Raw genomic sequence first — 23,047 nt, forward strand, 5'->3', positions numbered from 1 at the left:
AATCTACAGTTTTGTTAGAGCCTTCCTCCTGAACCGTAAAATTTTTGTCAGCGTAAATTATCAAAACTCTAACATATACCCCTTGCACAACGGCGTGCCACAGGGCCCACCTCTTTCAGTCACCTTATTTATAATTGCTTTTAATGAACTCAGCTCCCTATTATCCCAATACGATACGGTTGAGCATTTAATGTACGCTGATGATGTTCTAATATTTTGCGCCATCTATGACCTTACAATAATGACAGAAACTTTCACGAGAATTCTAGATGACATATCCAACTGGTCAAAAACTTCTGGATGTAAAATCTCATCTAACAAAGCTCAACCTTCCACATCTGCAGAAAACATAAATGCACCTTTCCTATCCTATCCCTTTCTAATACCCAAATTTCTCACACTAATACACTCAGAATACTTGGTATAATTTTTGATAAAAAACTAACTTAGAAGGAACATTGTAAATATGTTAGAATAAATTTAATATCTAGACTTAACATTATTAAGTATTTATCATCTAAGCACTGTCATATACATATGTCAAATCTTGTAAATATTGTAAAAGCACTGATGTTATCAAAAATTGATTTTGGACTCGCGATATATGGACACTGCACAAAATCTCACCTCGCATGCATCCAAGCGCCTTACCACACAGCAGTAAGAAGAAGCATACGCGAGTTAATTTTTACATTGAGTAAAAATGAGTCAAAAGAATATATTTCAGCTGCACCGAAATGTGTACTCTTTACTTATACTCTTAAGACTAACTTATTACATGGTTCTTACTGCTATTTATACTAACTAGTATGTTTACTTATTACTAGTTCAAAGTTTGTTTACAGATTATATTATTTGTTGTGGTTTGTTTACAAATATTGTTTGCTTAGATACATTTGCTTTATTTTAAGATAACGTTGTTGTTCCAACTTAAGGTTGTTTTGATGCATTCTATTTACTGAAACAAAAGATTGTTTTGTTGTTTGTTACTATTATAAGGAATACGTTCCTTAACTCGCGCGTTCCCCACCTCTCCGATCAGAGCTGTTTTAGCCGAAGCAGGCCTACCGAGCATCCAGCAAAGAGCTAAATATAATACCATGATGCTTGTACCTAGAATTCTCCATAATAGGAGCAAAACCTTTTTCAACATCCTCGAGACGTCTACAACTAGGATGAATGCATCGAACAAACAGTCCACCCTCATGCAATGCATAGCCCTGATCAACGACCTCAATTTAATATCCACACCCGAATTGCTCGTCGAACCTGACCATACACAATGGTTGACTCCCAAACATTCTTTTATAAACACTCAAAGCACCAGAAACTAAAAACCAGCTCCAACGAATTTTTTCGGCTCTTCAACGAGGCTATTGAGTCTTATAAACCAGAATGGGAACCCATATATACCGACGGGTCGAAAACGGATACTACTACCACGTTTGCAGTGTCAAACGATCAGGATGTCGCTATTACTGTCGGTGCTTTGCCAACATATTGCTCGGTTTTTACAGCAGAAGCTGCAGCAATTTACGAAGCGGTTCTATTCGCCTCATCAACAGGAGAAAAACATATAATATGTAGCGATAGTAAATCAACCATTGATGCACTTCAAAACTCAGAAAATAAGTCATGGCTAATACAGAATATACAAACTCTTCCATCATGAAAACAGCATAAAAATAATGTGGGTACCAGGGCATGCTGGTATAAAAGGCAATGAGACAGCAGATAAACGTGCAAAAGAAGGTAGTAGAGAGCCGTTGGTGTTCTTTCCTCACTTTACTACTAAAGACATCAAAGAACATATAAAAAAAACTGCCATCATATGCATCTCCGAGATTGGACTAGCTACCAACATCACTACAGAGATCAAAACCCAACTGGTGTAAAACCTATCTACCCATCGGACTGCTCATGCCACAAAATCAAGACGTTCACTTGTCTTAGAATAGGCCACACTACAAGAACTCACAGCCATATTCTTAACGGTACCGATCAACCAAGCTGTCACCATTGCAACGCTCCTACCCAATCAGTCATTCACCTCATCGATGAATGTCCTGCACTGCATTTATTAAGGAAATCAACCTTTGGGAATAAGAGACCTTCCGACCTTCTCAAAGCAACAAATAGCGATAACATCAGTGCCATTAATAAATTTCTTAAACTGTGTAACATCAAAGACATATAACACCACATACAACTAAATAACCTTACTAAATATTTTCTTTTTACCATAATCTTAGTATTAAGAGCCGAAAGCCCTGGTAGCCAGTGTTGATTCTTACAAGTGGATTAATTATTTATAATTAGTTCTCTTTTAAATAAATATAACTAAAAAAAAACAATAACAGGACCGTCCATATAGGCAATTGTCTAGTGCGTAAGAGTTTTAGGGCGGCATTTTGGCAAACTTTCTTTGCTTACATATTTTTGTTTATTTCTTAATTTTATTGTAAAGAATATAAAATAATTTACAAAGTTATTTTATTTATTTAATTTGATGTTCGTAGAGAATGTTAAGGATTTTATTCTAATAGTCTTTGACATTCTCTGATATTAGTGATGGCATGTGATCTACCATAATGTTAATTATATGTAATATACCAAAAATATACCTAATATAAGATTTTCAAACTTTCAGTTTCAGTTGGCTTTATATCATATACATATATTGATCAATACGTAAGATATCTTACCAAAATGAACTGAACGTATAATATTGGACATACTATAGTTTAATACTGCAAGTATGTGAAATTGGTCCACAAATATCCCAAACTCCCATATACAACACATAATGTTTTTCATTATTCTAACAAACCTTATGCCGAATATGTCGTTCAGTGTATGACTTATATATTTATAAAATGGCTCGAAAATATATTGACGAGTATACCTGAGTGATGTCAAAAGTTTGTGCAAACAGTTTAGACCTTGTCCGATTTCGGATTTCCAATTTGTCTTTAAACCCTTTAGCTTGGTCAAAATGTTAATAAGTACAAATGTGATCGTAATCTATTCACTATTTCGTCGAACAATGAGTCATGAATTCTTTCTTAACATTTTTTAATATAAAGTTTTGCCATCATTTCAAAGTCTTTCCTCTGAACTTACTTGTTTTTAATAGTAGTGCCTATTGGTTGTTTTGTATGAAGTACCTGCAAATATTTCGTTGATTTAAACAAAAATGTAAGGTATTTGTCTATGTTTAATTTTTCTAAGTTTAATTATGTGGGGAAAGATGAGCCAATTCGCGATGCTAAGCAAAATTAATTTTTATTTTTAGTCCAGTCATTTAAGCTTAAATTAGGTAAGAATCTCGGAACCCATTTATATGTCTGTAAATTCAATATACAAGTATTTACAGACTTCCGAGATGAACTTACTATAATGACTGGACTATTTGCCAGTATTCCTCAGCTGTGAACTTTTTCATACAAAGGCATTTTTGAACATTGTAAAAATATAGAAATGTCATTAACTCACTTTAAATTAGATGCAACAGATTTACATATGTAATACAAGCTGGAAAAATTTTTCATAAAAGTACACCACTGGATTTTGAAATTATATTTGTTGAAACGAGTTATTTGATACTGTTCTATATATATACATATATTTACGGTAATGTGTGTCAGGCAGAATGGCAGAAACTCCTAAAGCAGTTGTGTATGTTTTTTCCAAACTAAAAACACTTCGTATCACATTTTTTATAATTATGTCAAACCTTTAGAATATCAGTTTATTTTGAAAAAATTACCTAAATATCTGAATAAGTTTCGAAAATTAAAAGTGTTATTGTTAATGCAAAGTAGACTTAGAAGAGGTGCGGAATTTGACATTTGCGGAGGGCGGGAAATTGTCTGAGTCAGGCCTTGGGAAGCCCTTTTATAATTTAAGATATGCTAGTTATAAAAACGCGAAAGTGTTCGTATTGTTTTTAAAATCTAATTTTTATTGTATTTACAGTAAATTAAAATCAAAATTGGTTACACATATCGCTCATTTGCTGCAAGACCGGCATAAGTCAAAAAAATCGATTCTCCAGAAAACGCGTTTAAAGTTTTCAACTGACTACAACCTTACACAATGACTCCAACCTTACACCTCTTCTCAAGCGGAGCATATAAGAGGTATTCATATGAATTTTTCACTCAACATGAAGTATGATATAACGAACAATTCTGCAGCATTAACTCAAAAATCAAGTTTTTTGATTTATGTTGGTCTTGCAGCAAATGAGCGATATGTTTAAAAGTTAAGCAAAATGTCGCAAATATTTATAAACATAAGAATATACAGCCACCCGGAATGTCGAATATCCTTATATTGCGTATGTTGGCATTAGGGGAAACTCTGAATTGATTTCGCTTACTTTTGGCAAGAAATCGAGAATATGTTTCCACACAATTGTTTAAGATAGCTTATATATTGATCGATATTGCCGGTATAAAATTAACCGAAAATTTAAAACTCGTATGTAAAAATAGGTATATGAAGGCTAGGAGTAGTATTGATCAGATTTTATTCCTTTTTGTATTCTTCTTCTTGTGTATTGGCGTAGATACCGCTTACGCGGTTATAGTCGTGTTTGCAACAGCGTGCTAGTCGCTCTTCTTTTTTACTATTTGGGGTTAATTGGAGAATCTAAGTCTAGCCAAGTCCTTGCCACCCGATCTTCCTAACGGAATGGATCTTCTCCTCTGCTTCCTTTGGCGGGTACTGCGTCAAATACTTTCAGAGCTGGAGTGTTTTCATTCAGTCCGATGACATGACCTAGCCAGCGGAGCCGCTGGGTCTTAAGGGGGTAGTAAAGTATTTTTTTTTTCTTTATTTTATATTCATGTACAATATCTTAAGATTATTTTGTGAAAATTTGAGAACAATTAAAGCAAAATTGACGGAGATATACACTGGTAAGTCTCAGCCCTCCGATTTGATTGTGAGCGTCTGTGAAACTTTAAACGTGTTTTTCTCACACTTCACTTTTTCGAAGCCGGTGAACTCTTTAGCTCAAAATCTACTAAACCGATCCTTTTGAAAATTTCCAGAGTCTTTCTTTACATAAACATAACAACAAAATTTCTGATTTTTTTAATGAAAAATCAGTATTTTGAGTTCCGAGCGTTGTAAAAAATTGAAAAATCATTAAATAAAAAGAAACTCGACAGAGTTACCTGAGGAAACTTATCAACTAAATTTGGTTTTTTAATTTCAAATGATCCAGTCATGAGTTATGCGGTTCACCGCGAATCAATTTTTTTTGGAACGTCTGCGAAGATTCTCCGTCACCGGCTCATTTTTTAATATTTTTCTATGAAAATTTCACAGAATATTCTTTAAATATCATACAATTATGCTATAGCTATACAAATAAATAAATATTGATTGTATCTTTAAACAAAATTATTGAAAATATGCTTTTTATCGCTCGAATTAACTTTACTACCCCCTTAATTCGCTGAAATGCGTCAGTGCCGTCGTATATCTCGTACAGCTCATCGTTTCACCGACTACGGTATTCGCCGTTGCCAATGTGCAGAAACCCATAAATCTTCCGCAGAATTTTTTTTTGAAAACTCTCACCGCCGACTGGGGCAACAGAGACTTGAGAGCTAAGTCACGAATACGACAGCTGTTTGTTTGATAACGGGAGATATTTCTTCTTCGCCTTGTTCACTACCAGACCCATTTGCTGCGCTTATTTGCCCAACCTGGAGAGAGCAGGACTAACATCGAGGTTGTTATGGTTATCGGCGTCCCGCAGCAGTTGTACACTTTTGTTGAAGATTGTACCTTCTCTATTCACCTCTGCTGATCGAATTATTTTCTCCAACAGCAGATTGAAGAAGTCGCACAATAGGGAGTGAATGACAGTTTACACAGCCGTATTAGTTTTGCGAGAATTACAAATAAGACAAAGCGGCATAAAGGTAGTTCCTTCAATGCTGTCAAAAGCAGCTTTAAAATCGACGAAGAGGTAGTGTGTGTAAATCTTCTTTTCATTGGTCTTTTCCATGGTATGGTGAATATCTGGTCCAATCAGTTTGTTGACGGTGGGCTTTAATCTTACACACAATACGCTCGATAAAACCTTATATACGATGTTGAGGAGGCTTATCCCACGGTAGTTGGCGCAGATTGTGGGGTATCACTTTTTATGGTTTTTCGTTCTGGGGATGTTTCATCATAGAGGCTGAATTTAATGATACAATTTGCTATACCCAAATATTGCTTTTTTAAACGATAGGATCGGCAGCAATATAGTATTTCCATTACTTTGTCTTATTAGCACTTCAACATTATGTAAAGCAAATGTACTGAAAAACCAGTACATATGCATGTAAGCACATTTATATAATATGTACACATGTGCAGTCACAAACAAATGAACTTGCGTGAGTGACTGACAAACTTTAAGCATTTGTCTGTATATTATAACAAAATTCCAACCACCACGAGAAGAACCTTTTCTCCCTACTGCAGGCGCAGCGGCGGGCTTAGGTTCCCCGCCGCCGCACAGTGGTCGATTTGAAATATTTAGGCGGTCAAAACTATTTTTGGACGTTAATGGCTTCGAAGGACTGTATTTTAAAAAACTGTCTATTTATTTTAAAAAATAAATAAGAAAAACATATATTTTATAATAAAAATACATTTTATTCTCATAAATCATAAATAAATAAAAATGCATTAAATTGTCTTATTAAAAGATGTTTCTATCTCGACTTCTTCGTGCTCAATACTTGATTGTCTGTGGGGCTCGGCAGGTTCTAATAGTTCTATAACTTCACTGGAAAAAATGTTGTGTGAAGCTTTCTTTAACTATCTTTCACTACTTACGAGTGGATCTGAGGTAAGAAGCAATTTTTGATAAATATCACGGTTGCATTCTTCCCTTGAAAATTTTCTTGAAAAATTCTGTCTGTATGATCGAAAATGTTTATTTCGCGCTTCTGCAGCCTCCTCCGACAATTGGCCGATTGGCAACAGTGCATTATCTATGATGGTCGCACCATGTAATAGTAATTTATGCATTGTTGGAGTCATGGGATGCCAGCCGTATAATTCCGATCGCGCATCGCGAATTTCGTATATCTTTGAGCACTTTTGAGGCATTTCTTTTTCCCTTCGTTTGCAATATGACTTGTGCGGCATGTATAATCATTTCATCATTAACATTTGATCGAATTCCCTCAGTTTTTCTTCTCTAGCTTCGTTCACTCGAATCCGAAAATGATTTGCTCGGACGACCTAGTTGATTAAGCGAATGCACTGGTATTTCAAAAGTGCCTTCCAGCCACTTCTGGTTGTTTTTCATAAAAACTTCTTCAACTTTATGAGATTTTAGCCATCTCTGTTTAAATTTGTGTTTGAGGAAAATTTATGCTTAAGGTTCTTTTTTCTTTCCACAGTGTCTCCGCAAGACAATAGCAAGTGGTTTTCTAAAAACTCCAATTTCTCATCCATACTTAGCAAGTTTTGTAGTTGCATTTGCTCAAACATACATTTACGGGTCACTATTTTCACCCCCGACGAACTAGGTATCTCCATAACTGAAAAAAAACATAAAATTAAAAAAAAATGGTTTTTTAAATTTTTTTAACAAAATACTTTGAACTGCTGTCTTTAAGGAGTAAGTGGGATTCTACGGCTCTTGTTTTTTTATAGAAAAGCTGAATGTGTAACGTATTCAATAAACAAAAAAATAGGATCCGGACGAACCCTGATCCAGAGCAAAATTGCTTTTGAAATTAAAAAAATACATTTTTTATGTGAAAAAGAGGGTATGTTCAACTACCGAAAAATATAATGAAAGTTAAAAATAAAAGTTAAAACTATTCTTTATTTAATAGAAGCTTACCTGAGCTATGGGAATCACTTTCACTTCACTACACAACTTAAAATAAACATACATGCGTATTGCGAAATTTGATATAATTTGGACACCCAAATAGAAATACGTATCAAGTCAACGATCAAATTGCGTCTAACTGCACGGAAGCGGTGACATATGGTTGTTGAAAAAAAGGCTGGGGGGTAATTCGTGGAAGTGTTTACTATACGTAGACGTCAATATTTTGTGCCTACTAATATATTTAAGATTTTGACTTTTGGCCGCCTAAATACTTCAAATTGATCACTGTGCGCCGTAGGCCTGGGCTGATACGCCGCCCCTTTTGATAAACTAAATTTTATAAATTGTGATTTACAATTGTTAATAAAATAATTTTTTTATTCTTTGAAATGTAACTATTTTTATATGTATTACTGAATAACAATACAAAGAATTTTTTAAATTTAAATTTTTTTACGTAGACTTCATGACGTAGAATTCACGATTACACGTTGTAACGTTTAATTTTGAATTAATAATTTAATTTCTTCAAAGATTCTTTTAGATAATGCGTCATTGTTTTCTCTTAACATGTGTAACACACCCAAACTCTATTCGCACAATATGTATGCTCACACCATTTCACACTTCCATTTTTACAAAAATTGAATTTGCATCAATAGGATTTATTATTAACAAATTCTGTAAAAAAACATTTTATATTTCTAATAATTACCAAATGTTAATCGGTACGTATTTCTCTTTAACTTCAAAAGTAAAGTGAAAAAGCAATAAGTAATTTTAAACAACATTTATAATGCTTTAGCTTTAAATATGTAAGAATAATATCATCAACGATACAAAAAAAAAGGCATCGAGTATTTTGCAAAAAGATTATTGATATGAAAATTTCTTTTAAATAACATTATTCCATAAAAACTAAAATTGCTTTAACAAAATATTAATATTACACCCAGGAATTAAGAAGTCAAGGAAAAATTAATTATATTATATAATAGTTCATAATTTTAATTTTGTATAGGTACAATAAAACTTACTAAATAATAACGTTCTAAAAAGGGCGTGGATAGCAATTCATCACTTTACAGGCGGTTAACAAACTATTTTCTTTATATTTCTATTGGAGTCAGTATTGGGTTAGAAAGGATTCCTGGCAAAATCTGTTTTAACACATTTTTATTTTCTAGAATTTTCGATCTTAAAACTATATTAATGCATATTAACTTGAGTCTTAATAAACAATTTGCAAAGGTTCTTTATTATGACTCCGAAACTTTAAAATATTTGATTTATTCCAAAGCTTTTAGAGGCGAAAATAATAGCTGAAATCATTGTATTAATGCCTCAAATAAAAATTACTATGTGTGCTGTTATTATTATTATTTTTTTAAGTAATAAATTAAAATGATTCTTACATTAATTTTGAACATAAAATTATTATTTGATATATAATTTTTGTATTTATGAATTATATTGACTTTTAAGATAAATATATCCTACTTCCGTCTCCTGGTTCTAAGTTAACTCCCACCAATTTTCAGAAAATCGGTTCAGCCGTCCTTGAGTTATAAATAGTGTAACTAACACGATTTTCTCTTCAACACACAGTACTATAAAAGAAAGTCGATTTTGCTATCCTTATGTCCTTTTGTATGCTTAAATCTTTAAAACTACGCAATGGATTTTGATGCGGTTCTTTTTAATAGATAGAGTTATTTAAGAGGAAGGTGCATATGTACATATGTATAACACCATCCATTAAATAGTGGAGAAATACTGTTAGTTTGGAGATTTCTAATGTAAATAATCACATTTATTTTCTGCTTACATTGCAAACGCAGGGTGAACCCTACGAGATTTATCAAAATAATGTTATAAGTATTGTGCACATTGAAAAGGTCTACAGAGAACACTGTCTATCTCTTACAGATATCCCACATACTTTTTACAAACAAAGATTAATTTTCGAAGCGATTTTAACCAATATGACATTAATTAAATGCCTAAAATATATTGTTGATTTAATATATGTAGATCTATTTGGCTCTTTACAGCATATGATTTAAACAAAAATTCGAAGACATTTTTCTTCTTTACTGACCTAGACACCGCTTACTCGATTATAGTTGAGTTAACAACAGCGCGCCAGTCAATTGAAAATTCCGAGCGAAGCCAGGTCCTTCCTGGTCCACCTGGTCCTTCGTACGGAGTGGAGGTTTTTCTCTGCTACCCTCGGCGTGTACTGCGCGAATACTTTCAGAGCTGGAGTGTTTTCGTCCATTCGGACAACATGAACTAGTCAGCGTAGCCACTGCCTTTTAATTCGCTGAACTATGTCAATATCTCATACGGGTCATCGTTCCATCGAATGCGATATTCGCCGTTACTAACGCGCAAAGGACCATAAATCTTTCGCAGAACTTTTCTCTCGAAAACTCGCAATGTCGACTCATCAGTTGTTGTCATCGTCCAGCCTCTGCACCATATAGCAGGAAGGAAATAATAAGTGACTTATAGAGCTTTGTTTTTGTTCGCCGGGAGAGGACTTTACTTCTCAATTGCCTAATTAGACCGAAGTATCACCTGTTGGCAAGAGATATACTGCGTTTGATTTCGAGGCTGACGTTGTTGTTGGTTCCAAGAATTATCCACAACTTCGAAGTTATGACTGCCAACTGTGACGTGAGTGCCTGTTAGCGAGTGCGACGACTGTTTCTTTGATAACAGGAGATATTTCGTCTTGCCCTCGCTTTCTTGCCCAGTCTGGAGAAAGCAGAACTAACGTCAGGGGTGTTGAGGCCGATGATATCAATATCATCGGCATACGCCAGCAGCTGTACACTCTTATAAAAGATTGTACCTGCTTGATTGAATTCAGCAGTTCGAATTATTTTCTCCAGCAGCTGGTTGAAGAAGTCGCAGGATAGGGAGTCGCCTTGTCTGAACCCTCGCTTGGTATTGAACTGCTCGGAGAGGTCTTTCCCGAACCTGCAGGGATACCAAATTCAGACATCGCGGCATAAAGGCAGCTCCTTTTCGTGCCGTCAAAAGCAGCTTTGAAATCGACGAAAAGGTGATGTGTGTCGATTATCCTTTCACGGATCTTTTCCAAGATTTGGCGAATGGTGAATATCTGGCTGGTTTGCCAGGTCTAAAACCACACTGATAAGGTTCAATCAGTTTGCTGACGGTGGACTTTAATCTTTCACACAACACGTTGGGCATGCTTTCATCCGACTATATTTTACAAAGAAGCTGATGCGTGCTCCTTATCAGTTCTTCGCCGCCGTGTTTGAATAGCTCGGCCGGCAATCAATCGGCCTCCGCCGCTTTGTTGTTCTTCAGACGGGTAATTGCTAATCGAACTTCTTCATGGTCGGGCAATGGAACGTCTGTTCATCATCACCAATTGGGGAATAGGGTTCGCCTTCTCCTGGCGTTGTACGTTCACTGCCATTCAGTAGGCTGGAGAAGTGTTCCCTCCGTAATTTAGTATGCAAATCGGTCACTAGATTACCTTTAGGGCTTCTAGAATAGTATGCTCCAGTCTTAAAACCTTTTCGAGCATTACCCCTGTCGGCCAACTTATCAAGCTCTTCATACTCATGCATTTCAGCCTCTTTCTTTTCTGTCTGCAAATGCGTCTCGTTTCCCTTTTAAACTCTCGGTATCTAACCCATCCCGCACGTGTCGTGGTCGATCGTAACGTTGCGAGGTAAGCAATCTGTTTTCTCTCCGCTGCGACACGGCACTCCTTGTCGTACCAGCTATTCTTTTTCATTTTCCGAAAACCAATGGTTTCGGTTGCAGCTGTACGTAAGAAGTGCTCTCAGAGAGCAGCAGTACAAGTCGAATAGAAAATCGTTCATCTGTCTGTTGCGATTGCAGCTCCTCGACGTCGAACCTTGCTTGTGTTTGTTGGCGTGCGTTTTTTGCTGCACAAAGGCGGCAACATATCTTGGCTGCAACAAGGTAGAGGTCCGAGTTGATGTTAGTACCTCGGAGCGCACGCACATCTGAACCACTGGGTACTTGTCTTCCGTCTATCACAACATGATCGATCTGGTTGGTGGTTTTTCGATCCGGAGACAGCCAGGTGGCTTGATGAATCTTCTTATGCTGGAATCTGGTACTACAGATAACCCTATTCCGGGCCTCAACGAAGTCGATCAGCCTCAATCCATTTGGAAATGTTTCGTCGTGGAGGCCGAATTTACCGACCGTAGAACCAAAGATACCTTCTTTGCCCACCTTGACGTTAAAGTGGCCAGCTCTTATATGTGCGCTCCAAGCGCTCATAGAAAGCATCTCTGGTCATATCGTCCTTCTCTTCCGTCGGGGTGTGAGCTCTTATCAGCGATACATTGAAGAAACTCGCTCGCACTGATGCAAATTGTAGCTAAAAGTTCATCCACCGGAGCGAATGACAGTACCGGCGGCGGAGTCTCTCTCCCACCACGAAGCCCACTCCAAATTTGCGCTCCTTTATATGGCCACTGTAGTAAGTGCCACAAGGACCTGCTCGCCTCAGTCCTTGTCCCGTCCATCGTATTTCTTGGACGGTGGTGATGCCAGCCTTCACTCTAACGAGGACATCAACCAGCTGGGAAGCAGCACCTTCCCAATTAAGGGACCGGACATTCCAGGTGCATGCCCTTAAATCGTAGTCCTTATTTCGTTTGCCATGGTCGTCATCAAAAGGGGGCTCTCTCATCCGAGGCTTGTTGTTCTTTTTCATTGGGTGCGTTTTTTACGTGGCGGGTCTAAAACCCAGCGCACAACCCTGCGGAGGGGATTATTCGCTTTCTCACATTAGCTCCCCTTCAAACGAATGGTCTTAGGCTACCCAGAGGATACTTGGTCAAAGACCGGAAGTCGTGAGCTGTTTGAGTCATATATAAAAGAATCGTTTCTGTGACCAAAAATTGTTTAAGTCCAAAAGAAACTGTTTAAGCCCACAGGTATGAAAATTTTCGACCTTACGGGTGACTTTGTACCGCATCTATTGGCTAATATGTGAGTTATTCCAATGAAAATAAAAGAACGTGTTTTACTCATAACAATGTATCTGTGTGTGCCTACAATGGATAAATTTGAACGAAAACTTGGCCTAGCCCTTATATAGCTCATATCAGGATTATCGAACATTCGGCTAACTTTATTTTTCCATATATGATTGGTTTACACCTTAAATTATTTCCCTGGCTTTGATTCATGCAAGTTGAAAGAGTATAAAACGTTCAGTTGCACCCGAATTTAGCTCTTCCTTACTTGTTTATTTAATACTAGCTGACCCCACAGCCGTTGTCTTGCGTGAAATTATGTAGTTTGAAATGAAAAGAAAGTGAAATTTATCATTTCATTTTTTTTTCAATGTAACGCAGCTTTATAAACAACATTTTTCGGTTTCTGTTCCGGTGTACAGAAAAGACGGTTTTCCAACTCGTGATCACGCTACGGCCGTGTGAAAAACATAGCATTTCCAAATTTATGCCTCACACTTTGCGACTATCTTTAGGCCCTGTTGACAGTCATCTCAAAATCAATTTTCACTGGAAACGGAATACGTTTGAACTGAAATGGCAAATCGTTAGAACTCAAAGGAATTCGTACGATCAAGCATTCTGTCCCCTTGTATTCGATAGGTGCGTCACAATCAGTCGGGTTCCATTACACAGTTTCGGCGCATGAAGATTGGGAAACACGACGGATCCTACTTTGAGACGCAAATGATGCGGTGGCATACCAAGCCTGTCCAAAGAATTTAGGAATACCACTGGATAATTCACGGCGTCTTCTTCATAGTCAAGACGATCGATCGATTTGTATGAGCGCAAGTCTCCCGGAACTTGACTTTGAATCTTCCAGTTGAAAACAACAACATCGGTATTTTTGGCAGCTAACATTGCGCGCACACTTAAGGAATCGTAGTTATGATAATTTGGCCAATGTCCGAACATTGTGATGAGTTCATCCTTCATGAATTGATAAAGATACGATGGAATTGACATCGAACCACCCGAAGTATCAACCGAAATTGTACCATTTCCAATTTTTAGCGAAGGCGATGTAAAAATGTCTTTGATAATGTCCATGATTATATCGAAAAGTATGCGAACTTCATTTTCATTCCAGTGATTAACGTGTTCCAGCAATTGTAATTGCTGGCTTACTTCTCCAAAACTTGCACACATCGAACCATTCACAGTAAGCAATGACTCAAATAAAGTTGAACCGCGTACATTAATCAATAGCAACCGAAGGTAGAAACAATCGAAAGTAGAAGAACGTTTTTCGGGTGGATTCCTGGATGTCAATCAACTGGTTGGCCTTGCTTTCTGCGTAATTACTTCTTCGACGATGCATTCCATCTATGTATAATATCAAGGTATGTCCTCGCAAACGGTTCACTGACGAAAGTTGAGAAAAAACTCGTCAATGTTAATTTTGATGTTGGCGTTGTTTCCGTTGGCTGCATTCTCTGGGCTGAAATACAGTCTTTGGTCTTCTCCGGATGAACTGCGGGATGTACACTGTCGGAAAACGTACATGAATTGAAAAAATAAATATCTTACAAACCGCTTCATTGCAGTTCACTAATCGATCTCATCCCGTTCAAGACCAATAATCGTCATGTTGCTTCCTTTGGTGACGTACTTTCAAACGTATTTTGTCGATTTCACCAAACTGCAATACTAAACATTGATATGAGTTTTGAATATGAATTAGACAATATTGGTGAATATAGTACGATCCATATGTTGTAAACTTCGATATTCACTCTTCTTAGTTGAATCCTGCATGTTCTGTTATCTGGTGAGCGACGCCGATAGAGTTTATATCCATCATTTCCAGTTTGTGTTTCCGAAAGAAAGCACGTGGATAGTGTTTCGTGCATTTATTTTCAGACATACAAACCGTAGTGGGGTTGTGGTGTCCGCAAGGTTCATGAACCTTATTGGTTTTCATCACTTCGTATAATACTGGATCTTTCTTTGCATCAGGAATTGCCGCATTATTGAATGATTTCATCAATTTGATCTGGTGTAACCACCTTCCACCATCCAAAGAATAATCTATGCGTGCGGCAAACCTCGCTTTTGCCACTCAACAGAGTACATCTAGCATCTAAGAGCACCATATATACGTTGCTTCAATATAAAGTCCATCGAAGCTGTTGCTTGAAAAGTCTCACAGTGACATCGTGACGATCGCTTGCTGATTGACCGCGATCCATAATACCGCACGTACCTCATCGCATACTGGGAGTACTCGTTCATGTGCTTTGGTCTGCTAATGTATGTCGATGCCAAAAAGAACGCCGACCGATATTACCGCGATCTCTTCATGGCATCGTAACAAATTTCAATCTGTAATTGATCACTTTGTGTGCAACACACATTTTCACCGAATAATTTTCAAAATTTTTTGGAGCAAACGCCAAATTTGAAAGATTTAAATAATTGAAAAACAAAACAAAAAAAAAATAATTAAAAAAATTTGTATGGAAAAAGTTTACTTTTTGGAATTGTTCAATTTTCCTCATGAAAGACATACAGATTTTTTATTTCTAGACCTTTCCCGATCCACAACGAACAACCTCTTAAAATTTCATCAATATTGGTTCAGCCGTTCTCTTAGCGTTACTAACGAAAACATTCATTCGTTTGTATGGGAAAAAGAAAAGGGCTGGTTTTAGGGGTTTTCCGGCAATTATTCGAATTTTTTGGTTCAGTCGTATGAAAGTTATGAGCGTACATACATTTTGGCGATTCATTTTTATTTATATAGATTTGCTTTGATACAATAATTTGTAAATACATATAGATTAAATTAATGCTGTAAATTATAACTTTGTTCATTTATCTTGTTTATAGTACGGATATTTCATTTCCTTTTTCTGAACATCATTACTACTTAAATAGTGAACACAACCAGCCGAATTCCAAAAATTTCAATATATAATTAATTAAAGGATCGTTATATGCTCTTACCCATTTCTCGCTTGCTAACATTTATTAACAAAATCTTTAAAACATTGATTTAATGGAAACTTTAAAAACAATTATTTCACGTTAATTTCTGAAGGTCACGGTGGTGTAAATCAACTGGGTGGCGTTTTTGTCAATGGTCGTCCACTTCCCGATGTGGTACGTCAACGCATCGTTGAATTAGCACATAATGGCGTCCGTCCATGTGATATATCACGGCAATTGCGAGTTAGTCATGGATGTGTATCTAAAATATTGTCAAGGTAAGAATTAATATACGCATATAATATGCCACAGTGAAAGCATTATCCTATTAACAGGAATATTAATTAATTTATCATGACATGGTTTTTTCGGCATCGTTTCACTTTTGCCATGATATTCGTCCGATTGATCTTCTATTTTCAGACAGACGTTACCGCGACGCTATTTTTGAAAAAAATTTGTAATTTTATACTGTTCACTGCGCAACGCGTGAGGAGCACATGAACAATTTCAATTGTTTAATAAACAATTAAGTAAAATATTACTATTTAAGCAAATGGATCGTGAAAAAATATCTATAATGTAACACGAAAATTTTGTTTGATTTTACAAAATTTCATCGATTTACATATTTCAAGTAGTTTTTGAGAAAATAATTTTACAATTTTATCGTGCTCTAAATTTCAATCTTCAATAATTTTAACAAAAAAAGAATTTTGACGAAATATTTATATCACGGGGTATGCGTCTGGTCCCCTTCCTAATGAACTGCTAATTTTCAAAATCGGAGATTTTTCGAAATTTGCATGGACCACTGGACGTGGTTTGACCCATTATACGAGTATGTTGACGAAAATGGACATTTACTCATTATAGAAATTTAGTTGATTATTGGATACATTTTTCGTATGGTAAAAGTTTTTTTACATTAACACTAGAACTACCAAGACCGTCATTTTGACGGTTTTCAAATTACATGCTTAAAAATTTGATTATTATTTATCGTATAATGGTTATGGTGTGGTTATTTGATTATTATTTATATAATGGTAGATTGCCATCACATACTGTACCATACTAGAAACTGTTTTTGTTTTTTCATAAATAGTTAATGAATTATTATATTAAATGTTGTTATTGCTAAATTGTATTATTTTATTTACTTAAACTAACTCAAAAGTTACTATGAAAGCCATAATAAAAAATCTGTCAATTTGACGGGTGCGGTAAAACTAGGTACAGTCCCTGGCCAAATTATTAGACGCACTATTGATTTTTATGCAAATATCAGCTATCAGTTATCTCTTTTCGGACTCAAATTTTCACATGATTCAACTTTTTTCTTAATACGTCACACACTAGCTTCAGACAGCTTCAATCTTCGTGAAATTTCACGGTTTGAAAACAGTTTTGTATTAATGAGAGCCTTGACTTCGGCTTTTTTGCGTGGTGAAATGTCCCCCACTTTACCCATCTTAAAAGATAAGAAAACGAAAAAAATCACGTTAATAACTTTTCTAAACAAAATAAACACCCGAGAAGTCAAAAGTCATGTTGCAAATACAAAAACGATACTGAAATACATCCACACTGTTAGTAATCACGCACGCAACCGGATCATGTTCAAACATGAATGCGACTTCTCGCTGTCATAACCCTACCTACCTACTATTGTTTATTATTGTTACGTCTTTTTTTGAAAATAAGTAAAGAATACTATTAGTCAAAAAGGTTTGGCTATAAAAATTAAGGTTTGTCTCATTATTTTACACTAAAAAGGCTATTAAAATAGGTAACTACGAAAAATCAGTGATGCGTCTAATAATTTGGCCAGGGACTGTATATATTTAACATCGGTAGTTCTAGTGTTGAATTTCATTTGACATCGAGTTGATAGAATGAGAGAAATTGTCGTCCGTTTCATTCCTTGCTGGAACCATTTGAAATCCAGAGCTAAATGTTTCATTAGTCCCCTGTTCAAGGGCGGATGCAAAGGAAAAAAAGTTAAGTTAAAGTTATACATTATTTTGATCTTAAGTGACATTCCGCAAAGTAAAAGATTTTGAGTTGCAAGTACAAAATTCTAAAGTTCACCCCCCTCCCCCCAAAATTCTACACTGGATCCGCCACTGCCCTTATTTTTCACCTCTCTTCCGACCAACGCGGTTTACGCATTTAATAAAACCTTTTGTGGAATGCAGAAACGATAGTACCACTGCTAAATTCTTTTAGAAAAATATTCAACTTTATAAAATAACTAAAACTCATTCAAATCAACAATTTTTTAAATTCGAATATTCTACTTAAAGTTATAATTGTGGTTATATTGTATGTATTTAAGAAAAACCGATGAAACTTAAATATAAATTGCAAAACTGTACTGAATGTGGTTAAAAGAGGATAACAAATTAATGCAGATAATTCCTTCCAGGTTCTACAGCTGCGTACAGGTCTTTATGAGTGTAAAGTCAATTGGACAGTAAAATGCAGAATATATAATACTTCTTGTATAGTATGAGTATTCCCTAATTAAACGAATACAAAATGTCTAATAATATTCACATGCTTTTGATTTCTATATTCAAACACCTTTTTCCGGAAGAAATTGTGTCTAATTATCTTATAAAATTGATTTATATTCGGACTAAACACAACAAGAGACTTTAAAAATACTAGTTCTGCTATTACGGGTATTATCATTGAGAATTTCATAGTTGACTTATAAATAAATAAAAATGTGTTAAACTTCAAATAATTCACAAAAGTTATCTATCTTATAATAAACAAGTAAAGAGGGGCTAAGTTTGGGTGCAAACGAACTTGAAAGAATCAGAGCCAGGGAAATACTTTAAGGTGTAAAACCAAATCATATATAGTTATATAAGGGCTAGGCCACGTCCAGCTCCCATAAAGCTCTGTATACCATCTCGGTGATAAAATTTAATGTTTCTGGCGTTTTTAGTTTTTGATTTATCGCGTTTTTAGTAGCTTTTAACGGTACCGTTATATGGGGATTCGGCAGAGTTATCCTCCGATTTTATCTTTTTTCACGCTGTCGGTAGAAATTCTTATAAGATTTGTACTCAGCACATTTGATTGTTGTAGCTGAAAGTTGTTAGTGCTTATTTATGGCACCTACATACCACGTTTCATCAATATATCTCAATTTTTATTCAAGTTATAGCTTGCATGCACAGACAGTCAACAGGATTTAAATTTATCTTATCATCATGACCATTTATATATGTATATAACCTTGCCTCAATTAGTTTTAGGTTATTTTCAAATATAATTATTTACTCATGATCTTCGCAAAATATTGTATCTCGGCTTTTTGTTTTAAGGTATTATGAGACTGGAAGCTTTAAAGCCGGAGTTATAGGGGGTTCCAAACCTAAAGTAGCCACTCCACCAGTTGTCGATGCTATTGCTAATTACAAACGTGAAAATCCAACGATGTTCGCTTGGGAAATACGAGATAGACTTTTAGCGGAAAGTATATGCTCGCAGGATAATGTACCCAGCGTGTCATCAATTAACAGGTAAGAATAAACATTTTGGAACAATTAAATTAAAGTTAAAGTATCTTATGTTTTGTGATGATTCGCCTTGATTATCTTTAAAATTTATTAAGTTCGAAAGTATAGTTATTTAACGAAAGTAAAGTAAACCTAAATTTAGCGTCAATTCTCACCTCGGCTCATCATTCAGAATTAAAATAATACAGAGGGTGCTTTAAAATACAAATCAAAGGGCAACAAGTTTACAAAGGTTATATTACATTATCGAAATATCAAGGTTTATTTGTTACCTGACTAAATAAAGACAGAAAAACAATTAACCGAAAATTTTGTACTATCTCGATTATCAAAAATTAAAGGCTGGGGTATTATTTCAGTGTTTACCAAAACTTTGTATTTAAAACATAAAAAAGGAAAATATTCGGATGTTGCGGAACATTTTATACTCTTGCAATTTGCAAACATCAAAGTTCGGAAAATACTACCATGGTAAACTCAACATTAATTACTCAACAATATCGTCAAAGATTGCAATCATATTCAAAAATCTTATTAACTCAAATTTTAGGTCATAAAAGCACCTTCTTATTACACTTCGCTTCGTGTCAGAATAATTTATTTTTAATTTAAATTTAGCTCGAAGACCCATTTGCGCGAAGCTATTCGTAGAAAGAGGCCAGAGTTATGGGTCGAAAACTCTTTGGTTTTACACCTTGATAATCCACCCTTGCATACAGCAATTATTCCTCGTGAGTGTTTCGATAAATTTTCAACCGGATGCCGCAACCACTCTAGAACATGTTTTCACGTAATTTTATAAAGATAACTCACACACTGACCGACATTTTTGACATAAATCTGCTAGAATACCGACGAATGTATATACATACATATATGATATATTAGACCTGGGTAATTTGTGAAATGATTTTACAGATTTTCTGTATAGTAGTATATATAGTACGTAAACTAATTTTTCTAAGATATCTTAAATACAATATTGACCGTTATATGCGGACGACATGATATCAACGATGTTTCCCTTCACAATCAGTGATATTATGGAAGGAGCCCTATACAGGTACGATGTAGGTGTTAACCTTAGTAAAAAGGAACTGATGTGTATCGCGGATACAACCAAAATACTTTAATTTAACCTTTCTTCACTTAGTGGTACAACAATTTCTTTGTTTCCCATCGATAGCAACATATATGCGAAAAGTATGCAACATATATGTATATATAAAACTAGTTTTGGGGACATTTAAATAGCATACTGAGTTGGGCGTCGATCGTTCATAAAAAGCAAGGTTGTACAGTAGAGCATGCAGTAATTTATCTGGGCTCTCGACTGTTTGCTGCTGGACAAGCTTAGTCGTTGTAGTGCTTTGTGACATATTTTTCATATATCGAGCATGCCACGCTTTTCTCACAATAATGCAAGAATTTTTCTTTCATTATTATTGTTAGTTTATACAAAGAATTATTTTTCACTTTTTAGTTTGATATGCTTTAAAAGCGTGTTTTTTAGTTTTTTTAAACTATATTTATTTAATTATATAATTGATATATAAACCATCCTACATTTTAAGTTGCGCTAAATTTTACTAAAATCGGTTCATTAGATTATCACAGAGAAATCGTAACACGTAATTATTATATATGTAAATACTTATATCGAAATACTGTAAGGTAAAATAGTCAGATGGTATTTCGTACTGTGATATATGGGGTAGACGTGGTTGTTGTCGGATTGGGCCCACATTCACAATGCAACATAAGAATGTCGCAGTAATGTTATGCACCATATGACTAAAATTGGTAGAGATAATTCCTTAGATATAGGATTTTAACTAAATTTGGCCGGTGCCATGTCCATCGTTAAGCTATGAGGCTCTTCTAAATAATTTGGTTGTGAGTTTTATCATTTTACTGGAACTATTTATTTTGATTTTTGATGAATTATGATAATTGAATTTTAGTCTTTTGTTTTAAAAACACAATAAAAAATAATTTTATATTTTCATTTGTCATTTGAACCATTCACAATAGTAAAAGTGAGTTTTAAAACATTTTGCATTATTGAATATATGTATATACTTTAATAAGGTATATGACAAGAGAACGGAGAAATGACCAATCGAAGACAGCTAATATACATACATATATACTTATGTATGTAGTGTATAAGAAATTTCTTATTTTGCAGGTATGCCGGTAAGAAAAAAGAAAAAGCAACTTAATTCAAATTTTTTTCTCATATTAAAAAATAAAATATTTTATTAGAATTTTTTAATATTATAAACTTACTCTATTAACAAAGAAATTTTGAAATTTTTGGAAAAAATATTTTAAACTCGACAATTGCGACGCCATTTCCGGTGACCCCTCGGAAAAAGATGCGCCCGCGTTGGCAGGACAACTTACAGGATCATCTAAAGTGAAAAAATACGTATTTTAGTTAAAACCTTGGAAAAAAAAAACAAAAAATTTTATTTTTGGCACACATTTAGAAAACATTTTATATTACGCGGCATTTTTTTCTTTTTTTTTAACAATTGAATTCGAAAAAAATCCTTTGTTCACGTCTTCAAGAATTGTAGCTCCAACATCGGTTGAGTAGTTTTCGAGAAATATTGCCAACCGAATTCAAAAACATTGTTCTGAGAAACACGCGCCCAAAGACGGCGCACTTAATAGAGATGAGCGATATTGCGATTTTTCGACATCTGTGATTTCAGTGATTGCTATTTTTAAATCACTGTGATTTTATATTGCTGTTGCGATCGCAACTTAGTCGACGTTCAAACGGCAAATCCTGCCGATTTGACAGTGTTTGGCCGAATAAAAGTCCGGGTCCGTTCCATTATGTAGACTTGACTGTCGTGGGAACGACGGAAACCTTTTGTCGTTATTGGCGGCAAATTCTCTGTTGGGCCCTGTAACTCGAATCAAGTTTTTTCGCGTTTCTTTTCATTACATTTTCGCAAATGTTGGAGCGGTTCGGCTACCTGACACTTAGAGCGTATTGCATAGTTCATTTGTATGTTGGTATGATGGTTTCACATATTTCTTACAAGGAATTATCATTAGTGTGGTTGATCATTTGTTTGTTTTCAAAGAAAAACTAATGACAAATGAATACTGTAGGATGTCTATTCTGGACATAAATTTTAATTTGTTAAAGATGTTTTATATGAAATTTTTGATTTGCAAACATCTGCCATACTTCACTTCTTTTCCTTGATACATTTCCTGTCATTATTAAAAATTATAAGAACGTTACATTCAAAACATGTATACAATATATACAATACCCTGAAGAAAGCTGCTACTTTTCTGCTATTTGCTATTTAAAAATCACAGTTTCACAAGTTTATTGTGAACTGCTATCGAAAATCATAGGTTCTAACTGCTATCGCAATCGCAGTTCATAGAAGCGAACTGCTATTTATAAAATGTGATCGCAGTTGCAATATGCGATTTGTCAATCACAGTGAAAAAATCACCGGTACTGAAATATCGCTCATCACTACTAGCTAACCTTTGAAACCGAAACTATTGCTCGGATCAACTTTAAAATTTAGGGCAATGTTCTAGAGGTGCTGTAGAGTTTAATAAGCGAATAGAAAAAAATAGATTTTTTGAAACCCGTAAACCCATGCAACTCCTTAATTCAGATT

General features: G+C 35.1%; 1 protein-coding gene across 14 annotated transcripts in view; it reads left to right on the forward strand.

The window, feature by feature from the left end:
• The window catches only part of LOC105227165 (paired box protein Pax-5), a 199,033-nt gene that overhangs the window by 41,144 nt on the left and 134,842 nt on the right, over window positions 1-23,047 (forward strand). For 12 of the 14 annotated variants that reach the window (XM_049459614.1, XM_049459617.1, XM_049459615.1 and 9 more), the window contains 2 exons: window positions 15,956-16,121; window positions 19,188-19,385. In XM_049459614.1, the coding sequence (XP_049315571.1) occupies window positions 15,956-16,121; window positions 19,188-19,385 (364 nt within the window). The remainder of the gene's footprint in view (window positions 1-15,955; window positions 16,122-19,187; window positions 19,386-23,047) is intronic. The other 2 variants (XM_049459628.1, XM_049459626.1) reach the window with 1 other exon arrangement.

Source organism: Bactrocera dorsalis, chromosome 6 (genome assembly GCF_023373825.1).
Source record: "Bactrocera dorsalis isolate Fly_Bdor chromosome 6, ASM2337382v1, whole genome shotgun sequence".
Lineage (NCBI taxonomy): Eukaryota > Metazoa > Arthropoda > Insecta > Diptera > Tephritidae > Bactrocera > Bactrocera dorsalis.